This window comes from Sebastes fasciatus, chromosome 11 (assembly GCF_043250625.1).
Source record: "Sebastes fasciatus isolate fSebFas1 chromosome 11, fSebFas1.pri, whole genome shotgun sequence".
Classification (NCBI taxonomy): Eukaryota; Metazoa; Chordata; class Actinopteri; order Perciformes; family Sebastidae; genus Sebastes; species Sebastes fasciatus.
In genome coordinates, this window is record NC_133805.1 from 3840096 (window position 1) to 3866259 (window position 26164).

At 41.0% G+C, this 26164-nt stretch overlaps 1 protein-coding gene across 1 annotated transcript; it reads right to left on the reverse strand.

The window, feature by feature from the left end:
• Positions 1-318: 318 nt before the first annotated feature.
• On the reverse strand, positions 319-25801 carry retreg1 (reticulophagy regulator 1). The gene is made up of 9 exons (XM_074650016.1): positions 25525-25801; positions 23601-23707; positions 21262-21292; positions 6252-6369; positions 5650-5734; positions 5077-5199; positions 4904-4974; positions 4243-4366; positions 319-4103 (listed from the first exon to the last, which is right to left on the reverse strand). The coding sequence occupies exons 1-9, from the start codon at positions 25719-25721 to the stop codon at positions 3607-3609; spliced, it is 1353 nt and encodes a 450-aa protein (XP_074506117.1). The 5' UTR covers positions 25722-25801; the 3' UTR covers positions 319-3606.
• Between the last annotated feature and the right edge of the window lie 363 nt (positions 25802-26164).

The following is a 26164-nucleotide window of genomic DNA, read 5'->3' on the forward strand; positions in this document are numbered from 1 at the left end:
CATTACAGCTTCTTTTCTCCATGAGACGGATCAGCTCGGTGAAGATCTTCTCACTGTCCTCCACTGCTTTATCAGCAGAGCGATTGACAGCCTCCACCTCCTGTTGGAGCAGCTTCACATCTTTCTGGATCCTCTGCTGGATGTTTAGTTGACTCAAGACCTAAGTCTTAACACTAAAAATTAATAATCTACATTGTGGGGACTTGAATTTTGTCCCCAGACGGTAGGCAAGTCCCATGTGACTGTGTAAACATGTGTCCCCACAACAAGACATAATCACAAACACACACTGAGGTCAAAATATATGAAACTACAGACTGTGTTACAACATTTTATTGACATTCTTGAGTTTAATTACATAAAAGTACATTTTGGTTCTGACCCACTGACATGTTGAACTAAGTTCTAAGGATTTTTAGACAAAATGCATGGATACAACCAGAAGATAAATGAAAAAACATTGACCATTTTGTCAGTTAACTACTTAAAAAAGGTCTTTCTTTAGTGAAGCCTGAACTTGCCTAAACTCTTATTCAGAGGTTGGAACATTTCTTTGTCTTATACAGTTATACATCACATGTGAGCTAGAAATGAACTGCAGCCACTACAAAGTCCTCTTAGGCACTGATAAACCAATATGTCATCGTTATGAGTTATGCTAATACAAGGCATTACATGATTATTACAAGAGGATACATTATACATTGCTGTGTCTTTATTATAAAAACAATGTATTGTAATGTACAAGGCATGTTGAAGAACCAGTTCAGCCATTCTTCCGTCTTCATTCGGTGAATCCACGACTGATGCTGACACAGCGGACTGACCTACGTACAGTTGGTACATCGTTAAATAATAATTAAGGTGCAAATGGAAATACGTCATCTCGTAACATTTTACTTTCAGTGCACTGAAACTTTATTTTGAGCTTAATTTTGGATCATCCTGTGACGTGAGTTCACTTAGTTAGTAGCCAAGACTTGACCGGGGACTTGAGTCGGGCCGGCTCCCAATTCTAATCAGTCTGACCGGGTCGGGTAGAATCCTGTTCTATCGCTGCACAAGAAGCCCGAACTGACCAGTTGCAATGCTGGGATTGTTCACAAGGTGTCTCCACCGTAGGCCAGACGTGTAGTCTAACCTCTTAACGCACAACTATAAATCTCCTTTCACATTCATCATTTAGTTAGAAAAAGATCTCTAAAAGGAGGCCAGTGTTCCTCCAGTTTTACTAGATGTGCACACTTGCAGTAACGACTTAAATGGTCACTGCTTTGAGTTTACTTTGGATTTTTTCTGCCTCCTAATCGGTCAACATTTGCTTAATGTAGCTTTAAAAGGGCCATTTATCAGTTGACTTAAGCCGAGCATACACTGTTCCATTTTAGCCCGTTTCTGGCCTGAATTTTGAGCCGCACGGTCTGAATTTCAGCTTCGTCAGGCGTCGTTTGCCGTGCAGTGTACGGAGGGGTACCGAGGACCGATTCTGTCGGAATGTCAGAAATTTTGGTCGAGCGGTTTCACACAAAACTAAATGACGTAACTGCGACTTTCTTGACTTGCAAAACTATGTTTTAAAATTGACAAACATCATAATGCTCTGGCTCTATCTATCTGTCTGGCGTGGAGAGGAAGTTGTGTTGCTCTGGCTCTACCTATCTGGCTTGGAGAGGAGGTCGTGTTGCTCTGGCTCTATCTATCTGGTGTGGAGAGGAGGTTGTGTTGCTCTGGCTCTACATATCTGGCGTGGAGAGGTCGTGTTGCTCTGGCTCTATCTATTTGGCGTGGAGAGGAGGTTGTGTTGCTCTGGCTCTATCTATCTGGCGTGAAGAGGTCGTGTTGCTCTGGCTCTATCTGTTTGGCGTGGAGAGGAGCTCACGCTGCTCTGGCTCTATCTGTTTGGCGTGGAGAGGAGGTTGTGTTGCTCGGGCTCTATCTAACTGGCATGGAGAGGAGGTCGTGTTGCTTTGGCTCTACCTGTTTGGCGTCGAGAGAAGGTTGTGTTGCTCTGGCTCTAACTATCTGGCATGGAGAGGAGGTCGTGTTGCTCTGGCTCTATCTGTTTGGCGTGGAGAGGAGGTCGTGGTCATGGCGCAATTCAAACGGTATTAAAAAAAAATGTCTCTCTCACTGTTGACTATTGGACATATTTTTCCAGAATATGGTCCCGTGAGGTCCACCTGAAGGGGCGGGACTTTTCCTCTCTGAATGTCAAATGTCCGTTAAGAAGTTTAGATTACGACAACAATGACTATCGACATATAAATAAATATAATATAATAAATTTAGTTTACAATTCTCACTCATTCGAGGATGATCCAAATGCAAAAAAATTTTTTTTTTTTTATGCTTACTGACGACCACATTGAGCCACGTGGGTTAGAAGGCACTGGAAGTAAAATGTTTAAATCGATTTATGTCGCAAAATGAGATTTGCATGCATTGTATTTTGAGACCTGCTGCATGTTGTTATAAAATGAAAACTACATAAATGTTTCATGAAAAAAAAACGTAATTATAAAATTAAAAACGTAAATAATAATTAAAAAAAAGAAGTTTCCTACTTTCTAATCCTCATAGTCAGCTATGCAACCAGTAGTAGTATGTTTAACATTAAGGGTGTTGTGATTGCCTCGTGATTGTCTGTGTCTGTGGAATTCTGGGTATTGTAGTTGGATGAATCCTTTCAGCATCAAAAGTGAGTGTTAGGTGTGTTGTTGGCTGGAGAGTTTTGCTGCAGTTATACTCGTCTTTTCACGTATGGATGACTCTGATTAAAGGGACTTTGGCCTTCATATTAAGCCGGGCATACACTGTACGATTTTAGTTAGTTTCTGACATGAATTCTGAGCCGCGCGACTCATTTTAGAGACGGACCGGAAGGCGGAGTGGCGTCCGCTCGGTCACATGGCTCGGTCACGGGATCACAGCTGTCACGCTGTCATAACTACACCTCCCAGCCCTTGCTCCAGCCGTGGTCTGGGTCTCTTTCACATGAACGGAGGAAGGGTCATAATATAAGCTATTAGTGCATTTTACAATTTTTAGGACCTAATGATTTAAATAAGGGCTATTCAGGTGATCGTACTGGGTCTCTTTCCCAATGTAAGTCTATGGGAAAAAGTATTTTTGGGCCCAATGGCATCACGTGACGGACACGGAAGTTGCAGTACTGCCGTTTGGCCACTACGAAAACTGGCATCAACGACCGGCGCTCTTCCTGGGCTGAGCGGCCTGCAGGAGCCGACGGGCCATGTATTTTTTTTTTATTTTACACGTACAGTGTGAGCACTCAGATCGTAGCTGTCGATCGGACCGTACATCGTGAGCACATAAATCGTGAGTTTTGGCTTCACATCGCAAGCGTTGTACTCGTACAGTCGGAGAAGGAGTTACACAACGACACTTCTAAAATGATACAGCGTATGCCCAGCTTTAGACAAACTGTCCAGTTCTGAATTGTTGATGTTAGCTCTACAGGAAAAAATATAAATGGAAACATTTGTTTTCTCACAACCCCCGACAGTCTTCTGTGACCAGAACACCCTCATCTCTCCTCCACATGTCCTCTGTAACCCCTCCCTTGCCAATCGTACTTTTCATCAATCAGTGGCGTCTCAGGAGTTTGGAGAAGAATCCAGAAGAGCCCGGCTCGTCACTCGTGGCCTGAGCCTCCCCTTTGGCCTGGACCTTCTCCTCTCCCAGCCCCAGCTCCCCCTCCAGTTGCTCCAGCTCCGACTGGTCCAGCAGCTCAAAGTCTTCCACCTCGCTGTCCGACTCCTCGGCCAGCTCCAGCAGCCTGGCGGAATCCGGAAGTCTCGACCGCTCATAGCCGGAGCTCGGCGCCGCGAGGCCGATCGCCGCTTCTATCCTCTCCTGCATGGCAGCCGTGACGGCAGCGGCGATGAAGTCGCCCGCCATCTGGTTGACTAATTCGAGGGCATTGTCGGCGGGTTGTGGCGTATGCTTGGGTTTGATCGGCCGCTGAGGTGGAGGCGAGGGAAGGCCGAGGCTGTCGTCGTCGTCGCCGTTGGTCGTTGCGCCGTTGTCAAGTGAGGGGAATTCTGGGAGGCCTCCAGTGAACGCTTCTTCTCTGTCAAGGTCTGTGAGGTAAAAAGGTAATATCCCATGTTAATAAGAGTATTAAATACTTGATAAATCTCCCTTTAAGGTACATTTTGAACAGATAAAAAATGTGAAACCTCCCGTGTCCATCTGTAGGACAACGTGGAGCTGACGTACCCTCTGAGTTCTCAGTCTGTGGCGTGTGTCCCTCTGACAGGTTGAAAGTACCGTTGTCCGTCCACGTCACATCAGACACCTCTGTGTCCGATACAGACATTTCCTTACACACTGCGGAGTCGAGCTGTAGGAGGGAAACACACGGAGGCGTCACATTTTAAAGTGCAAAAAACAGACGGAGCTGAGATGGGGGCAGAAATAAAAGATGAATTATTAACTAGAAAATATATTATATCGTTCCAGGATTTTATCAGGTTAATACTTGAAATTTTTCGAGCTTGGAAATTTCAAGTAAGTGGACCTTTGCTTTCCAGTCTCAGTTCAACTTGAATCTAAATCGAGCCCTTATTTTTGTGGCTTAAATCTGACGTCTCTATTCTCAACCTAGAGTCCTGCTTGTATGATGACTCATCCCTCTGCATTACATCCACTCTATTAAGAAAATGATGATATACTGTATGCAGGGTCTAAAGTTGAGACTTTTGAGGGACACTCCTGTAATGTGTAACAAGGTGTTTGGCTTGAAGAGAAAGACGTCTTCCCTTTGGCTCAGGCCTCGATGCTGACGTGGACCATGTGTACTGCATTTCAATTAGCTTTAACTGGACACTGTCGGTGAACAGAGGCATCATTAGACTGAGATGAGATGAGATCAGCCAACCTTAGGAAACATGGAAGAGAGGTCCGACTCGATGCCTTCTTTCTCAGTCTGAGCCTGCATGATTCTCCTCTCTGAAAGGAAGACAACATGGATGCGTTGAGATTTCTACTCCAATATTGAATACAAAAAGTAAAGGAGAAGATTGTTAGGGCATGATTCAAATTCATAGGTACCATGGTTTTCTTTGATTTTCTGAAGGAACTCCCCGATGCCAAAGTCCAGCTTCTGCAGAACTGGCTCCAGCCACAAACCAACTTCACGAGATGAGATCAAAGGCAACAGGAAAACGCCCAGCACTGCACAGAGAAACGTCAAGAGAGACAAAACATAGGCTTAATAAGTATTTGTTTTCAGAAAATCCATGAACAAACCAGCCATGAAAACACATTAAAAAGTCATTTTTATCTTCATTTTGTTTGCTCACCATGTTGGGATATAATATCTGATGCTATTGATCGCGATATCTTACTGATCGTTATGCTGATGACACACAATTATATCTCTCATTTAAGTGTCACAATCCAGCATCACTGCTGCTGACCAAAAATAAATGGTCTGATATAAGTGAAAGAATTTTCTTCCAACTAGTAGAGGAGCACAGATTTGCATCTTAGCTTCCTCTAGAGGTCAATTTAACCAACATGCAGCAATCCTCCAGCTGTACTGGATATTCTAGACTAAGCATGCAAGTCTCTACTAGCATGATATAAATGGTCTCATCATGTGCAAAACTTCAGTTTACTCACCTAGAATATATGAGATAACAATCCCTGGAATGTAGCGTCCTAAGACAGCAAAGAAGGTGCACAAACTGCAAACCAGCAGACAAAACTAAAAGAGAAAGAAAACACAAACATATAACACACAAACATGAAGACATGTATCCATCTTCTCAAAGCAAATAAGCATTTTCCTAAAATGTCAAACTATTCCTTTAAAATGCAGAAAATGTTCACACGGACGCCCGGATCATGGAAGAATCGTTTTATACAAATTTCATCATGTAGCTGATGTGGTTGCAGACTCACTACCTGTCGAAACTTGTGTACAAACTTTTCAAATATCCATTGAGTAAAATGACTCTCCGCCACCAGAACAGCTGATCTCAACATAAACAAATACACGTGGATGATGACGGAAGTGTCCTCGGGTACGGATCAACTTAACTAATGTGAAAGCTGAGCAGTGGGGGGGCAATCGTACTCGGGCACGGTACGGATCAATTGTACTTAATATGAAAACGCCATTAAAATCTGAATGGGCATAAAAAGCCTGAAAGCCTGCTTCTCTGTAACTCAGTAAAGAGAGTTTAGGTTCGTCTGGAGGACATCGGCCGACTCTGCCTCACCTTGCCGGGGTTTTGCTGTTTGAAAGCCGACGTCTCCTGGAGGAAGAGTTTGATCGAGTCGCTGAGCTGAGATCCGGTCCCAGACCGGCTGTCTTGGCCTGAGTCAATGATCTCCCAGCTACAAGATAAGACAGACAAAAGCAATGTTAGTCATCTTTAAGATAACTCACCCTGACAGTGTATGGTGCTGCTAAACGTCTCAGGAGGAGGTCAGGCGGGCACACAGTGTCTGACAGAAAGTCTTTCTCTAACCACATTCCATTAGTTTTAGTTGCCTAAAGTTGAAACAAAGTGCTGCTGGTCTGTCTTTGTTTGACCGCTGAAGGCACCAGATCACTCATTTTGGGGCAGCACAGTCCTGCTTGGTTAAATAACGGAGCTTCTAACGTTAACAGAGGTGCCATTGAGTTATTATTATGAGGCGTTCAAGTTCTGCACAGTAAAATGACCATTGGGTAAAGGTAAAATCATTTGAATTGTGTGTTTTTATGCAAATAATGGGGTTAGGACGGTAGAAACAGCAACACCATCCACCAACCCCAACACCACCAACCCTCATACTTAACAACCCTCCCGATTTACCCGGGAGACTCCCGTTTTTCATCGCCCTCTCCCGGTTTCCTCCCGGGGTCACAATTCTCTCTCTTATCTTTTCCTGGCGGAGGAGAGCTGCTCGCAACACCGTGGCGCGCTTTGAGCTGCGCTCGCCGCACATCACAGCATCGCAGCAACGCCGTAAACGTTAACAGAGGTGCCATTGAGTTATTATTATGAGGCGTTCAAGCTCTGCTCAGTAAAATGACCATTGGATGAAGGTAAATTTGTTTGAATTGTGTGTTTTTATGCAAATAACCACTATAGATGACAATCGCAAAGTACAGTACCATCCCAACCCTGAAAAATAGGGCTCTCCCAGAAGCTACGGAGTAATTCGAAAACACTGTAATTTACCGTGTATATGATGTTTTTTGTGTAAAATATATTGAACATTGAATGACATCAGCTCTAAAATGTTATTCCTTCATTTAGCGCAGAGATTTCAAAAGTGGTAGACAAAAAAAATACTTGCCTACCACAGTGGCATTTCAGACTCTGGTTGTTGGTGTGTGTAGATGCTCAGCATGTAATTACTGATGTCGAACGCAGTGACTCCGCATTAAAAATAGTATCAACATTTGACTTGACCAAGAGAGGGATTGAGGAGGTTTATTAGGAGGCTTTGAATTCTACTGGTTGATGGTCACTGATGAAATTTAGTCTAATGCAAATGTCAAAGTCTAAATTAAGAAGCCTACAATAAAACCGGCGAGATGACTAAACAGACAGGTGGCAGAACGGGAACAGGAATGTGAACGTGCTTTCAGTGTTGCTGGGGATCGCGGGCCACCTGGTGAGGTATGAAACTTTCCCCTTTCCCAAAAAGCATATCCTGTTTAAGCTCTACTATCATCGGCCCCTCGTGCTCACTTCACATAAAACAGCTATAAAAGGCTCACGTGTGGCTTGTGTGTAGGTCATGTGCGATAAATAGATAAGGGCGTGAGGCTTCGTCTCTTAGCTAAAACATTCAACAACAACATGGCACTATGTTTTTCAGGGGCAAGGTAACTGCCTCAACACCTTTCATCAGATGAAATGACAAGGTACTAAATTTAAGAGGGTGGAAACCACATGTCCCTGTGGAAGCAGCTGTCCTGGAAACAGCTGGTGTGGAATCACCATGGAGATCTGGTTACCGCAACAGCTGAGCAAGTTCCCGCCAACACAAACTGAGAGGTTCCTGTGCTAATTGGAAATGTGTGATCACGGTCTTCCATTTCTATAAGAAAAGGTACTTTACACCCTTCAGCCATAACATTAAGACCACTGACAGGTGACGTGAATAACATGGATTATCTCGTTACAATGGCACCTGGCAGTGGGGGGGATATATTAGACAGCAAGTGAACATTTTGAACTTTGTGTTGGAAGCAGAAAAAAAAATGGGCCAGCGTAAGAATGTGAGCGACTTTGACAAGGGCCAAATAGTGCTGGCTAGACGACCGGGTCAGAGCATCTCCAGAACTGCAGCGCTTGTGGGATGTTCCCGGTCTGCAGTGGTCAGGACCTACCAAAAGTGGTCTAAGGAAGGAAAACCGGCGAACCGGCGACAGGGTTAGACCCGAGGCTCATTGATGTGACGTGGGGAGTGAAGGCTGGCCCGTTTTGTCCGATCCAACAGAAGAGCTACTGGAGCTCAAACTGCTGAAAAAGTTAATGCTGGTTCTGATAGAAAGGTGTCAGAACACCTGTTTGTGGTCTGGTGTCAGAAGTTTGTTGAGTATGGAACTGCGTAGCCGCAAACCGGTCAGGTTGCCCCGTGCTGACCCGTGTCCACCGCCAAAAGCGCCTACAATGGGCATCAGAACTGGACCACGGAGCAATGGAAGAAGGTGGCCCGGTCTGATGAATCACGTTTTCTTTTACATCATGTGGACGGCAACGAGTTTGAGGTGTTGACTTGGCCTCCAGATTCTCCAGATCTCAATCCATTTTGTGTTTCTTTGTGGCCATTTTATGTCTCTTTGTAGTCATTTTATGTCTCTTTGTAGTCATTTTATGTCTCTTTGTGGTTGTTTTGTGTCTATTTGTGGACATTTATTGTCTGTTTGTGGTCATTTATTGTCTCTTTGTGGTAATTTTGTGTCTCTTTGTAGTTGTTTTGTGTCTCTTTGTGGTCATTTTGTGTCTCTTTGTGGTTGTTTTGTGTCTATTTGTGGTCATTTATTGTCTCTTTATGGTAATTTTGTGTCTCTTTGTAGTTGTTTTGTGTCTATTTGTGGTCATTTATTGTCCATTTGTGGCCATTTTGTGTCTCTTTGTGGCATGCTGACCCGTGTCCACAGCCGAATGTGCCCTACAATGGGCAAGTGAGCATCAGAACTGAGTTATACACTATTTCAGAAAAGGGGCACCAGGCGATCTGATGACATATGTACTGTAAAATTACATAAATATTAGGGGTGGTAAAAAATCGATTCAACTATGTATCGCAATTATTATATATATAATATAATATATATATTATTATAACCACCCAAAGTCCTTCTGTTTTGAACCCTATTACCCTTTCTCCCCCCCATAACCTGTCCAAACCTGCCTCCCTTTAATCGTGTATATCTGCCAGGATGCAAGGAACAAGCACACAAGAGGCCACGAGAAGCTACAGTATCTCATATACACCCACCTGACCCCCCCCCCCCCCCCCACACCCAGCCCTGTCTCACATAACCCTTATGACGAAAAGGTCGACCCGCTGCTCCCCTCTCGCCTTCCAGGCACATGCCCCCCGCAGGAGTCTGATTTCCAGGGAAACATGACGGGTCGAACATGTGACAGCGATACCGCGAAGCAATAATAGCAGTAAGGGTTGGAAAAGGAGGATAAGCATTTCTCCGTTCCACGAAAGACAGACGACCTCCCTGGAAAGAGACGCGAGTCTTCTAGGATAAAATACCATAAGGTTTCACCACATGGAGAGTAGAGTTTGTTGGGAGTTTGTTTTTTCCCGCCAACGTGGAGACAAACTCTATTTCTTAGAGGTGATGGGGTTCGATGTCATGGGTGAAACTGTTTGTTTGTACTGGTACTTATAGTCTAAGTATATAGTATATAAGTCTAATGCAGGGAGGGCCCAAGAGCAAATATACTACGGAGTATTAGGGCCACATTGAGGGAAAAAACATCTGAGATTTCCAGAATAAAGTCAGGATATTACGAGAAAAAAGTCGTAACTTTACGAGAAAAAAATCGAAACATTACGAGAATAAAGTCATAACTTCACGAGAAAAAATGTTGTAATATAACGAGAAAAAAAGTCATAACATTACAAGAAAAAAAGAAAATAACACATAAAATTACTACTTCATAATATTACGACTTTATTCTTGAAATCTCCGATTTGTTTTTTTTCCTCAATGTGGCCCTAATACTCCGTCATACCGTCGTACCATAGACCTACAACAATGATGAATAAAAATGAAAATGTAAACAAAAAACAGTTATTCATTTCCATTTTTAAAAATCCACAGGGAGCCACTGGAGAGGATCTAAAGAGACGCAGATTGCAGATCGTTTTCCTCAAAGTAGAACACAGTAGAAGTGATCGACAGAGCAGAGACAGTGGGTTTAAAATCCAGACTCTATGTCGGGGGGATTTATATTCCCATCCGTCTCTCTGACTGCCTCTGTCCTCAAGAGATTTTCCAGTGAATTACACCTCACTAGTTTAATCCAGAAGCATTTGCACAACTTGAGAAGAATAACTGTCATCCTAATACACACGGGGGGGGGGGTGCAAATCCTGACATTTTTTTCCAGCCCTCACATGTCACATGCTGTCTGAACTCCCACGAACACTTTGGATACTGAGAAGCGAATATATCACGTTTCATTGCTCCAGATCATCACCGACCACCGCCACCGCCACCACCACCACCACCGCCCGCTGGTGTGTCAATCAGTCAAGTCAAGAAGTGTTTTCACTCCAAATGTCCAACTCTTCAACTTGTCACGTCAGAGGACTTCCAGGCGGGGGAAGGAGGGCAGCTGTCGGGTTACTTTCTACCCAACCAGTAATCTCTGAAACAACACAGGAAGCAGCACGTCTGAGCCTCTAACAAGCCCTGCTGATTTAAAAATAGAGCGAGACAAACAATGCGAGGAATGGCGGCAAAAGCATCGCAGCTCTTCACTTGTGATTGGGAAGAAGGGTAGAGGAGGGGGTGTAAATATGTTTACCCACCTGTCTGTGTGGGCACACACACCACAGAAAACCTGACTCTGAAGCAACTAATACCTGTTTATGTTCTGCGTACAGCCACGTATACATTGAGCCGACGTTAACGGAGTGAGAACGCACAGTTACAGCCGATCGAGTTGACAGTTGACGCCTTCGTAAAAGGACACGACGCCAAAAGCTACAAGTAATACAAGACACCGGTGTTATGGGCGGATGGGGTGTGATGATGCAATGATGTGTACCACTTTCCAAGTGGCGTGTTGTTCATGTTGTTGATCTATTTAGACTGAAATTAATAGTCAAATGTGCCAAAAGAAATGTGAACCAACTTCCTTCATCATGAGTTGAGACTTTAAACACTGATTGCACAATCCAAACAAAAAGTACAAGATCTCAGTCCCCGATGATATCTTGTAGCATCAAAAGCCTTAAAGGTCCCATATTGTAAAAAGTGAGATTTTCATGTCTTTTATATAATAAAGCAGATTTAAGTGCTATATAAATACTGTTAAACTATCAAAACTCTCAATATACGGAGAAATACACACATGTATTCAGAAATTGTGCGTTTGAAACAAGCTGTTAGGATTTCTGTCCATTTGTGATGTCACAAATATACGATATCTAGACCATTACATGGTTTTAAACGTAAACATTCTAAATGTGTCCCAGTTTATTTCCTGTTGCAGTGAATGTAACTAACATCAGCTGACAGGAAGGAAACATGGACCCAAACTATTGCCTATCAACGCAATTCTGTTGCCATTCCGTTGAAATTCCGTTGAAATGAACTAAAACGGAGCGTTTCAGACAGAGGGTGAATGCAGGTATATTCAGACAGACAGTATGAGGGAAATAAAGTGTTTTTTGAACATTTACAGCATGTAAACATGTTCTTGTAGAAAGACAAAATACAAGTATGAACCTGAAAATGAGCACGATATGGGACCTTTAAAGGTTCAGTTGAACCAAATCACCAAATGAAAACAAAAGAAAAAACTTTTTCTCAGTTAAAAGTAGCCTGGGGTAACTGGGCGGTTGTTCCTGGAAAGCACCACAAACAAATTTACCTCCATTGTTATGGCATGGCTGAAATCTCTGAGGCATATATCTCCAAACCTAGACAAATAAAAGCTAAACTATCTGCATGACAAGATACCACAAGAGCTAAGTGAGAAAAAAGAAGAAACAAAATGTGATTTGGATGAGCAGAACCCTTTAAGTTCTTCTCCAGTCATACCTGAGTCCTGCCCCGCGATCTTCAGGAGACATCTCAACAAGAGCTTCAGGTACCTTCGGAAGATGTGACGATGCTATTTAAAGGCAGCAGCCAAAACGCTGGATAGTCAAGATGATGGAGACGGCTAGAACTTGTCTTCGCAATATATATATATATATAAAAAATAAATAAATAATGAAACTCAGGGTCGAGCCAAACTCTAGGATTTTACGTGCCACACGGCGTGAGAGCAGCTTGTGTTTATCCTCAATGAAGCCCCCGGTTGGAGTATTTCAAGCGGCCTCGTCTAAAAATAACCCGGTCACACTACATTCCAACTGGCAGCCATCAGGAGGACAGAGGGTTGGGGTTAGGGGGGTAGAAACAGCAACACCCTCCTCCACCACCCCCACCTCCACCACCAACCCCAACACCACCAAGCTTCATACTTGCCAACCCTCCTGATTTACCCGGGAGACTCCCGTTTTTCATCGCTCTCTCCCGGTAAAAGTGAGATGTCTTTTATATTATAAAGCAGGTTTAAGTGATATATAAATACTGTGAAAGTATCAAAACACTCATGCCATGGAGAAATACACACATGGAATATTCAGAAACTGTGCGTTTGAAACAAGCCGTTAGGATTTCTGTCCATTTGTGATGTCACAAAATCTACAATATTTAGACCATTTCACAGTTTTAAACGTAAACACACTAAATGTGTCCCAGTTTATTTCATGTTGCAGTGTGTGTGAATGACATCAGCTGACAGGAAGTAAACATGGACCCAAGCTGTTGCCTAGCAACGCAATTCCGTTGAAATGCGCTAAAACGGAGCGTTTCAGACAGAGCGTGAATACAGGTATATTCAGACAGACAGTATGGGGAAAATAATGTGTTTTTTGAACATTAAAGCATGTAAACATGTTCTAGTAGAAACACAAAATACAAACATGAACATGAAAATGAGCATCATATGTCCCCTTTAATGTCTTTTCCCAGTGGAGGAGAGCTGCTCGCAACGACATGACAAATCTGCCAGTGCTGTTCCCTTAAATGAGGCAGACTGCACTAGAATAAAAAAATATATACCGTGACTTTCTAAAATATTTGAAACATTATGATTCCTATTGTAAAACATTAATGACAGATTTAAGCTTCAGATTTAAGAAAGTAGAGATTTTTTCTGTTTCCACATAATTACGTCATGATGACAGGTGTACGTTACAACACGCATACTTCTTTGGAAGTTGCGCAAATTCTAGTCTCAAGTGCTGCACAGATGGTCCATGGTTAGTTTTATGGTAAACATAATGTTCAGTACACAGAGCTCTGGAGATGTTGTGTTAAAACAGGAATGTAAACTGATCTAGAATTGGTGATTACCAAGCATCACCGCTTCAATCAGCAGCTGCCGATGCACAGAACAAGTTCCAGTCATTCTGTCTACTTAGGACGATACAATACGAGCTCAAGCGTGATGCTGCAGGGTTTTTCAGATGCAGAATCTGCACATTAAGGCTGGCCCACACTGAGAGATTTATCAAATCTCAACTGATGTGTTAAATGTGAGAGACCTCACACATAACGACATTAGGGCATTCAGAGGATGGATGGCATTCCTAGCTAGATTGCCAATAAGGGGGTTTCTGAGCAGTTAACAAAACAGAAGTGCTCGCCATCTAATCGCCGAACAAATGAAATTCTTGCTCCAAATGTCAAAATGTTTTTGCTCCCAAATCACAGCATGGGTTTTTCTATGGTGTTCCTCAAGGTCTCGGTGTCTTAATGTGGTATTTTGGAGGGATTATTGATCATTTTTATCAATTCTCCAGTGGTATAAAAATGGTTAAATTTAGCTCCAAATCTGTGTAACAAATCTTATCAACCCCAAAAACAACTTATGAGACATAATAGAGCATGGGGATGACCATCATATACTTCTATCATAATGTCCTAAACCCTTATACACTAGAACAATTTATTTTAATTCATTCATTAATTCATGTTTATTTCTGATTTATGACAAGAACATCTTGACACACAGTGCTGAGCAGCATCTCAAATTAATCTTCATGTTCCCAGCTTTCAGATGATGTTCACCACTTCTATGTGACATCTACTGTTGACCTGCTATCTCCCCCTAAAGACCCCCTGTACCCCCCTAAAAAAGACAAAAACGGCTCTATTGTGGCTCTCAGATTGTTAAAGATGTACCACTTGGTCAACCAGATTTCAACTAGTAACCACAAAAAGACATTTCTGAGTGATAAATGTGTGATTTTAACATGTTAAATCACAAACACTTGAAGATTTCAACACCATGACTCTTGTTTATATACATGTATGACTTGATCACATCACTTGACTGTGATGTCACGGCTGGTTTGTTGTGTTGTTTTCTACCAGTCGGCCTCCGTCCAATCAGATGGTTCGCTCTGAAGCACACCCCCCCTTCCCCCCCATCTGTGTCAAGTGACCCGATTGGCTCGACTGCCTCATGTCACACCTCTGAATCAGTTCAAGCAGTGCAGAAACAGCTGAGTCACACACACACACACACACACACACACACACACACACACACACACACACACACACACACACACACACACACACACACACACTGCACTCAGGTTTCACAACTCTTAAGACACTTTGTGTGTTTGTTGTGGGAACAAACGGCGACACAGCGAGTCTTTCCTCGGAGCCACAAAAACAAAATCCATTTAAAGTCACGTGACGTTCGATCACATGTCAGAATGATGCGTCTCTGAGATGACAGTCGTGCTCTATATGTGTGTTTTCTATGATGCATGTGATGAGTCATGTTATTTATTTAAGTCAGGATCTCATTTTCCTGAAACATAAAACTGGAAAATGAAAAACACTCACACGCCAAACCAAATAATAAAATATTGTCCGTGCTTTCCAGGAACCAATATGAACATTTTCTGACTTGCCTCCTAAAAAAGTTACAAGAGTGAGTTATTGTTTTACTTTTGTTTTTTACTGTGGTATCGAGGATCATAGAATTTCACCGGTATTGGTATCGACTTCTAAATTATATAATAATCTTGACATCCCGATGTAGTAGGGATGTTACGATACCAGAAATCTAGTAGTCGATATCAATACCAGTGAATTTTCACGATTCTCGATACCAAATTCGATACCACGGTAAAAAAACAACAATAAATCCCATGTAATTCAACACCTACTCTTTTATTAAAAACATTTGAACATTACAAAAAACAGAGGCATGTAGCCTTTAAGTAATTAATACAAATAATTGACCTATTTTGTTCATTTTGGCGTATCAGCGACATGCTATCAATCGATAGTCAGACGACGGACGCTACATACTGACCATGAATGCATCTGGTCCGTCAGCTCAGAGTAGTAGAAGCAGGAGGCAGAGGATTTGTTGTCGCAGCGAAAAGCAAACGCACCTATTTGGCAATATTTCACGTTTAATCCCAACGCTATAAGGGAACCATAATGTTAATGAGGTAATCGGTGCGAGGCGGATGGAGCCGTCACAGCCGGTGTGCATGGAGCAGCGGCACCAGGTAGACCCCCGCAGCAAAAGAGCTACCGGAGAGGCCAGACACACCGCCACCCGACGGTAAAGATCAGAGTCAGCGCTCTGCACATGTTGACCCTCACCGTAACACCGGTGTTGTCACAAGTTTATTAACAGGTGGGAACATTTTCCTCACCGTCACATCACTACCAACGACTGTTACAGGCATTGTACGGTACCGTCAGTACTGTAGAAACTGTAGAGTACCGAGTACCGTTTTTTTAAATTTTGGCATCGACTTGGTACCGAAGTATCGGTTCTCGTGACATCCCTAGTGGTTAAAATGTAATATTGCAGCGGCAAAAGGCACGGTGAAAATGTTTGGGTGCACTTAAATGATGTGCAACCGATGTAAAAAAAGTTAGTCTGGAGCCCTGCAGATACAGCGGCTGATCCAAAATAGCGTAGCTCTATTATTTGATATTATTTTATATAACACACACACACACACACACACACACACACACACACACACACACACACACACACACACACACAGTCACAACATGGGCGGACATTGTTGGCTCAAACGTCCCAGCTGTCAGCCTGCATTTTGGGTCAGCAGCTAATCTCCCACAAGCCTTTGCCCGAGACTCGCTCTGAGCCTGATGTACGACTGACTACCCACAAGACACCTCTGACAGACAACAGCAGGTGACAACAACACAATCCAAAACACCCCGCTGGCCAAATGTCACAGAGACAGAGAGGCAGGCGGAGGGCAGAGAGAACTATTTAGTACTAGATATTATGCAAATTGGGACAGAAGGATCAAACTGCTACCGGTCAAACATCAACCGGATACATGGAGGAATTTATGAAACCTTTAAACACCTCGATGACAGTGTCAACAACATTATAGGCATCATAAAAGTAGACTTTATGGCAGAACAGTTGCATTGGATTGCATTAGACTGTACAGTGATGTAGTCTGTGTGATAGAGTCCACACGGCTCTCAATATGGTGACATTGTAGTAACTTTTTGTTGAATCATACACTTCTAGGGACTTTTACTTTGGAAAATATCTAAATTAATCCAGTAAAAATATTTGATTTTCAGCATTTATGTAGTCAGAGATGTCCTGAAGTCAAATATATCAGTCATTGTTAGGAATTATTTATTACATTTTTTTCCAGCAAACCTCTCACAAATTAGTGGTGTTTTATTTCAAATTTATAAAGGACATGTAATGTTTTATACTTCTGGTGAATATAATCCAATCAATCTTATTTATATAGATGTATTTTGTATATACAGTTCCCTTTGTTAACACCTTATTTTGAAAACCAGACGTAGTTACTACTTCCTCTAACTTCTCCAAGGTGGTCTCTAGCTCTCCCGTCAGCTCCGTTCTCTTTATCCATCCATGGTCAGCTCCATCGGGGCCGTTTCAATGCATTTAACATAAATGTCAGTATCTGGGTGCTCTACAGTTGTAGCGTCGGCCCATTTCACCACGGAGACAAGAGCGACGGACGGCTTGACCACCATGCTACCGCGATACGATAACGTTTCCTGTCCGTGACAGAGTTAGCATGCAGCTTTAGCTCTGCTCTGTCTAGCTCTGCTTTTCCTGTCAATGTGTGAAACCCAAAGTGTTTCCATCCTTTACTGGATGTGTAGTGTTTACCACGCTGGATTTAACATGTGAGGGTGCAGGTCGTATCCACGCTGAACCTCCAACGGTTTCTGTTCGCTACAGCTGGCCGACTACTGTTTGTTTTGGTTGACGGATACGGAACGGATATGACGTCACGTTACTCAGACTACAACAATAAAAGCGGTAACTTCCTTCTACCTCCGCATAGACTCAAATGAAGCAAAAATATCGATTCTGGCATTAAAAAATGTATTTCAATATCGTAAAAAAACAAAAAAAAAATTTCCCCATCCCTACTACATACCATACTACTTGTTGGGAACAGGCGTGTGACTACAAACATGGTCATGGTCTTTCTAGCCCTGATTATTGGTATTACTGTGAGATGGAAAGCTCGTGAGGTTTGTTTGTGTGTCTTTATACTCAAACACTCAACACTGTGAGTTGCCCCTGACCTGGACTCACCCGCCTATCAGTTATATAACTCAGATGTGTTGCATCCAGCCTGGCGCCCACAAATCCCTGTCACCTCCACTGAATCCCACCGAGCTTTCAGGGCTGGCATCGAGTAACGGACAACCAACCCCCCCATTATGAGGGCAGGGGTGTGAACCAGGCAACCGATGTGACCCCACCCTCCACCTCCTCCACCACTCGGTCACAAACAAGACTAAAGCCCCTTTCATACATGCACTGCAACCCGGAGGAGCTGTATTATGTGAGAATGCATTTGGACCACAGACTTTACCCTCCCAGCTCCCTAAAGTCTGTGTAATGTCCGATTGAGCCCGTGTGTGAATAGAGACGCTCATTGTCTGGAGAATTCACAGCGAGCGAGTGGGCGTGTTCATGACGTTTCTATCACGCGTCTGGTGCAAAACCGCAAGAAAACAAACATCCGAGGGTGAAGAAGAAGGGTCATTTACACAAAGACGACAACGACAATGTCTAACTGGAGAGACGACGAGATTCTGGGGACTTCTGTCGGTAAGGGCCAACGACGAAATATTCAAGGAACGCCAGGAAGAGCGCCGGGCTTTGAAGCAAATCTTCACAGTGGCCAAACGGTAGAATTACAAATTCTGCCGTTGGGCCCAAAAATACTTTTTTCCCATAGACTTACATTGAGAAAGAGACGGCTGTTACTCAGAGGATCATTTATTTGAGATAAATCAACTTCCCAGTATGAACACTTGAATAGCTCTTATTTAAATCATTAGGTCCTAAAAGTTGTAAAATCCACTAATACCCGAATCCAGATTTATTTTCCTTCCTCAACAAACCAGCCGGTCGCAGCGAGCCAAAACGAAAAAGAACAAAATGTCGGAGGGTCAGCGTGGATCCGACCTGCACCCTCACATGTTAAATCCAGCGTGGTAAACACTACACATCCAGTAAAGTGTGGAAACACTTTGGGTTTCACACATTGACAGGAAAAGCAGAGCTAGACATCACGGCTAAAGCTGCATGCTAACTCTGTCACAGACAGGAAACGCTATCGTATCGCGGTAACGTGGCGGTCGAGCCGGCCGTCGCTCTCGTCTCCGTGGTCAAATGGGCCGATGCTACGACTGTAGAGCACCCAGATACTGACATTTATGTTAAATACATTCCAACGGCCCCGATGGAGCTGACCATGGATGGATAAAGAGAACGGAGCTGACGGGAGAGCTAGAGACCACCTTGGAGAAGTTAGAGGAAGTAGTCTGGTTTTCAAAATAAGGTGTTAACAAAGGGAACTGTATATGCAAAATACATCTATGGAAATAAGATTGATTGGAGTATATTCACCAGAAGTATAAAACATTACATATCTCTTATAAAAAATTAAATAAAATACCACTAATTTGCGAGGGAAATGTTTTTATTCTTTGATTTTTTTTGGGGTTGCTGGAAAAAATTTAATAAATAATGACATCTCTGACTACATACATGCTGAAAATCAAACGTTTTTAATGGATTCATTTAGATATTTTCCAAAGTAAAAGTCTCTAGAAGTGTATGATTCAACTTTTCCCCATGGTCTAGTGTTAATAAAGTTATAAATAAATCTCAATAAATCGTAATATCGAATCGGCACCTAAATAGCGTGACAGTATCGGATCGGGAGATAGGTGAATCGTCTCAGCCCTAATATTTAATCTACCGGTATCTTGCAAAATGAAACCCATAACGTAAGCCGACCTTTGTGTCTCACTGTATACTACAGTATATATACTACATTTTGGCTTTTGAATCTTATTCACTCTGCAGTTTTTTGTGTTATTTTAAGTAAACTGATCATAGAAACACTAAATTCTACTAAAGAGCACCTACAGATGCTCCAACAAGTCAAAATCTGACAATCAAGACTTACAGGGTTGAATAGTAATCTCTTATTATGGTCTTCAAAACCATGTGAGAAGAGTTTTTTGAAAGGTAATGAACCTTTATTAATAAACTATATATTAATAACCATGACCGAAACATGACATTACCCAAAATAACTGACTTGGCATGTTGATCCGGTGTCTACAGTCTGTGGTGTCTGAGGTGATGTAAACTCTTTCATGTTGTCACCTCTGAACACACTGAACGAGCTCAGGCTCCACCAAGTGGTACAAGTTCACATGTGAGGAGAGAATGACAAACACATCAGTCCCATCCACATAGAGACATTAATATTAAGGTGTGTAAATCCAGCAAGAAACATGGACTATACTTTTTATTTTTAAATAATCATATTTTCTAGGCTAAATACGCGGTTTTCTATTATACGCAAATTATCAATCAATAAAAACTTTGAACAATCTGAAAGCTGAAAATTAGAGGCTGCATGATTAATCCTGATCAATCGCAAATTAATTAAAAAAAAAAAATGTAGCAGTTCAAAATGTACCTTAAAGGGAGATTTGTCAAGTATTTAATACTCTTATCGACATGGGAGTGGGCAAATATGCTGCTTTACGCAAATGTATGTATATATTTATTATTGTAAATCAATTAACAACACAAAACAATGACAGATATTGTCCAGAAACCCTCACAGATACTGCATTTAACATAAAACAATATGCTCCAATCATAACATGGCCCAACAGGCAACAACAAACTGCATTTGATTATCATAAAGTGAGCATATCTGTAAAGAGGAGACCCATTTACATTCACATATCTGGAGGTCAGAGGTCAAGGGACCCCGTTGAAAATAGCCATGATAGTTTGTCCTCGTCAAAATGTAGCGCAAGTTTGCAGCGTTATTTAGCCTTTTTCATGACAAGCTAGTATGACATGGTTGGTACCGATGGATTCATCAGGTTTTTGTAGTTTCATATGATACCAGTATCTTCACTCTAGCTTTAAAACTGAGCCCACTGCAACCTAAAAATCGCAAGTTGCGTTAATGCTTTAAAGAAATTAGTGCCATTAAAATTAATTTCCATTAACGCGTTAACAGCCCTACTTTATTCTTGACATATTTTGACTTTTATTCTTGAGATCTCAAAATATATATTTCTTCCCTACAGAGTCCCTAAGCATCGAATCTTTCATGTATCACAAGGTGAGTCTGTGATTTGGGACTTGAAACTGAGCGGTGGTCACATGGTTGAGTCTCAGAGGATTAGATTATGTAGACAGTCATGTGTGACCACTCAGCTCTGCAGGGCTTCCAGCTTCTCATCAGTCCAGAGCAGGTTTGGGATGAGTACTGCATGTTCAACACATCTGAGCATTCAGTTTGACACACAGATTAGCCGGTAAGCTAACCTACGAACCTACGAGCCAATAAGACAACTCCTGCCCAACACAAACACACAAACAAACATCCATCTCAGTGTCCTACCTTGCAGTCATGCTGCGCCATAAGTGAGCTCCTGTGGGAGAAAAGAAATGTATTATTCATCCTCATCACTGAGTAGGTCACGTCACAGGAAACGGCATCATCATGAGAGTAAAATGACTAATAAAAACATGGCTGCTGTTTAAACAGATAATGAATGACTATGGTATATAGGAAAAAAAAGGCAGTTGTAATAATATAAAATATATTTTCATATAAGTTATAATTGTTGACAAATACTGTACATTCATAAATCTCCGTATATCTGCTCATAACTTTTACTGATTTAACTCAACTGTACAATAATTTGTGCAATAACTCAAATGTGCAATTAATACTGAAATATTCTTATTTAATTCACTAGATCCCACTTCTCAGCATTTTGTATTTACTTATTTGCACTGTGGTTTTATGTTATATATTGCACGTCTTTAATGCACATATTTATCAATTCTTATTTTTATTATTTACTTATATTTCTCTACATATATTGTGTTATACTATATTGTAGCATTGTGTACATAATTAACATGTTACTTGCTCCTTCATTTCTATTTTCTTACATTTTTTCATGTTTATATACAAGAGCAACTGTAACGCCCCAATTTACCCCCAGAGAGGGATCAATAACACATTTCTGATACTGTTAATCTGATTAACTACATCACGGCTCTTTAGCTCCTCTCCAGTGGCTCCCTGGGGATTTTTAAATAAATTAGTGGAAGTGAATAACTGTTTTTTGTTTACATTTTAATTTTTATTTATCATTGTTGTAGGTCTATGATAAGACGGAGTATTAGGGCCACATTGAGGAAAAAAATAAATCGGATTTCGAGAATAAAGTCATAATATTATAAAGTAGTAATTTTACTTGTTATTTTCTTTTTTACTCATAAAGTTGTGATTTTATTCTCGCAATATTAAGATTTTTTTTCTCGTAAAGTTATGACTTTTTTCTCGTAATATTACAACTTTATTCTGGTAATTTCCGATTTTCTTTTTCCCTCGATGTGGCCCTAATACTCCATAGTACATTTGCACTTTGGCCCTCACTGCATTAGACTTATATACTTAGACTATAAACTGTGTTACCTTCATCACAATGCTCAGATGTTTTGCGGCTCCAGACAGATCTTTTTTTTTTCTTTGCCTAAAATGGCTCTTTTGATAGTAAAGGTTGCTGACACATGAACTACATTATACTTCCATTTATTACATGTTTATACAGTGAATGGGGGGGTTAAAGGTTTGTGCAAACAGGACAGAGACACACTGTTGTCTAACTAATATATTGTGTGCTGTAACATTAATATTTCCCTTCATTGGAACTAGAGGCCCAAACCATTAAAAACAGCCTCCGGTCTATAAGTACACAAACGTATGTGGACATGATGCAGAGATGCTGCAACACTACTCATTTCTGCGAGTTGTTCTCTCTGTAATTTTCAGGAACTGACAAAAATGTAAACATTAAAGGGTCTGTACGTACGTTTTTGAATTGGTTTTTTTGGGGAGGGGGGGGTTTATTGCCAATGTGTGAACAGGTCGTAACCTAACCTAAAAATTTGACCTTCCGTGACTTTCTGGGTTTCTTCTATCAGCCTGTAGACTGCTTTAATGTGCCTGTTTTTCTGCCTTGACATGGCGTTTTCATTAAGGTTACAATCAAGGGCGGGAGCCACGCTGCTCCTTCTAGATAAGTGATAAGACATAGAAATGAAAATGAAAGCTATTATCATTTCTCTGGATAATAGCAACTTGAAGCGGTACGTTTTTATGCTTATAAAAGCATCACTCACATAAAGAATACATGCATTTAAACAGGAGTGGATTGGTGAGCAACGGTCAGGCTGATGAGTCACCATCGGTATCTCACGTCCTTTCTCATCAGGCTAACGAGTCACCACCAGGGTGAAATCATCTGGAAGTCTTGGAGCAGCTTGGATGAACTGCTGCCAGCATTTTTCAGTTAGAGATTCAATAATAAAATAAGTTCTCGATTCCTTGATTGTCCATACATCTGAAAACGGTGATGTCATGAAAGTAGGGATGTTAATAATTAACCGTTTAACCGTTAAACGACATAAAGCATTTTAACTGATTAACACTGTCGGTTAAAACGGTTAAAAGAAATGTAATTAATCAATCAATTAATTAATTAATTAATTTAAAAGCTGAGAAAAACTCGTCCCTAGTTTGTCCCTAAAATCTATGAATAATCGTGATAAATGATTGTGATCTCAACATTGATCAAAATAATGGTGATTAGCATTTTGGCCATAGTCGTGCAGCCCTGCCCCCAGAATATACTGTACATGTATATAAGGTGTTTTTGGCACTACCTGTGGATCTGGACCGAGCGATGTCTCTGGCGGTCACCGTGACGACCAGCAGAGCCAACAGGACGACCAGGAGGCTGTAGGCTCGGAGAGGGCTGAAGGCCACAAACCTGAAGGGAAACAAAGCAGTTTATTATTACAGCATCACGTTGTATCGGGGTGTGTCGTTTGAAGGGTAACGCTGATATCTTTGGACTGATGCTGTTCATAGCAGATACTATTGAGAGATTTTTTTATTGTTGGATTCTTGTTGCAATGGACGTTGAGGGGTGAATAACATTACTATCCATCTAAGGGACTTATTATATGAATTATTATTGTATTTTTTTCAGTATTTCAATGTAAATTATATCCTGTCATTATGATTTCCATAATTTGATTATTTTACTTACTTATGTCAGTTTCAAAATGATGCAGGATTACAAAGGTCTTGCTTGTGATATAAAAAATACTGTTACAATATGCAGAATATTACGCGAATAAAGTCATAAGTTTATGAGAAAAAAAGTCGTAATATTATAAAGTAGTAATTTTATTCCGACTTTTTTTGTAAAATTATGACTTTATTCTCGCAATATTACGACTTTTTTATCGTAAAGTTATTACTTTTTTCTCATTATATTATGACTTTTTTCTCGTAAAAATTATGACTTTATTCTGATAATACTATGATTTTTTTCTCATTAAGTTATGACTTTATTCTCATAATATTATGACTTTTCTTCTCGTAAAGTTATGACTTTATTCTTGCAATATTACGATATTATTTTCTCGTAAAGTAATTACTTTTTTCTCGTAATATTATGACTTTTTTCTCGTAAAAATTATGACTTTATTCTGATAATACTATGATTTTTTTCTCATTAAGTTATGACTTTATTCTCATAATATTATGACTTTTCTTCTCATTAAGTTATGACTTTATTCTCATAATATTATGACTTTTCTTCTCGTAAAGTTATGACTTTATTCTTGCAATATTACGATATTATTTTCTCGTAAAGTAATTACTTTTTTCTCGTAATATTATGACTTTTTTCTCGTAAAAATTATGACTTTATTCTGATAATACTATGATTTTTTTCTCATTAAGTTATGACTTTATTCTCATAATATTATGACTTTTCTTCTCATTAAGTTATGACTTTATTCTCATAATATTATGACTTTTCTTCTCGTAAAGTTATGACTTTATTCTTGCAATATTACGATATTATTTTCTCGTAAAGTAATTACTTTTTTCTCGTAATATTATGACTTTTTTCTCGTAAAAATTATGACTTTATTCTGATAATACTATGATTTTTTTCTCATTAAGTTATGACTTTATTCTCATAATATTATGACTTTTCTTCTCATTAAGTTATGACTTTATTCTCATAATATTATGACTTTTCTTCTCGTAAAGTTATGACTTTATTCTTGCAATATTACGACTTTTTTTCTCATGAAATTATAACTTAATTTTTTGCATTATTACGATATTATTTTCTCGTAAAGTAATTACTTTTTTCTCGTAATATTATGACTTTATTCTGTAAATCTCAGATGTTTTTTCCCTCAATGTGGCCCTAATACTCCATAGTACATTTGCACTTTGTCCCTCACTGCATTAGACTTATATACTATATACTTAGACTATAAACTGTGTTACCTTCATCACAATGCTCAAATGTTTTGCAGCTCTAGACAGATGTCTCTTCTGATAGTAAAGGTTGCTGACCTCTGAACTACATTATAATGTTATCAATAACACCTTTAAATACATTTAAAGAAAAAGAAAAAAAAACATAAGATAGCTATAAATGTAAATAAAGCCATATCAGTGTTATTCTGATGTTTTCCTGAGGTGTCATCCTGTAATGAACAGGAGTGATCAGAGTGATCATGATGATATCTCTGCGTCATGATGCATGATGATTCCTACCAGATCACCGTGCTGGCTGCAGCAAACAGCGCTGAAGTCCTGCAGGGTCTCTGCTTCCAGTTGACCAGGCCGGAGAGACGACACCCTGCCCGGCCTGGAGGCGGCTCCTCCCCGCGGTGAGGCCGGCCCGGAGGCCCCGGAGCCCCAGCAGCCTCCTCCCCGCTGCCCGTGGTCCCTGTTTCCCGGCTCCCCAGCATTAGAAACAGACTGGAGCCCTCCTCCTCTTCCTCTCTCTGCCGCTCCGCTCCGCTCCTCCAGCAGAGACCTGTCAAGTTACCCGGATGGTTTACCACAGTACAGTTCTGGTGCTGGGTTTTCAAAATAAAAGCAATTTGTTTTATGGAGAGTTAGGGGTTCTAAATGCATCCAGGTAAAGCCATTTTTCTTATTTAAAGGGACTGTTTGTAACCTTTCCTATACCCCATTTTACACAGTTAAAGGGACTGTTTGTAACTTTCAGAAATGCTTGTTAACTGCGACACCTGTGGCCGTTAAAGGGACTGTTTGTAACTTTTTACATGTATAAATCTACCGGGTCGGGATCCCATGCGCACTCGCGTGTGGCCGGAGTCTCTGCTCCTCTGCCTGCCTGCCTTCACTCACACACCGCGCGTTCTCGCTGTTTGCTCCACCTGAGCAA

Bases quoted from the DNA above. Each gene is read 5' to 3' on its own strand.
- retreg1 (XM_074650016.1), bottom strand. From the start codon at position 25,721: ATGCTGGGGAGCCGGGAAACAGGGACCACGGGCAGCGGGGAGGAGGCT. The intron at 21,293-23,600 runs GTAGTGCCAAAA...TTTCTCCCACAG, and splicing joins CGCTCGGTCCAGATCCACAG to GAGCTCACTTATGGCGCAGC. The intron at 5,200-5,649 runs GTGAGTAAACTG...TTCTCTGTGCAG, and splicing joins TGTTATCTCATATATTCTAG to TGCTGGGCGTTTTCCTGTTG.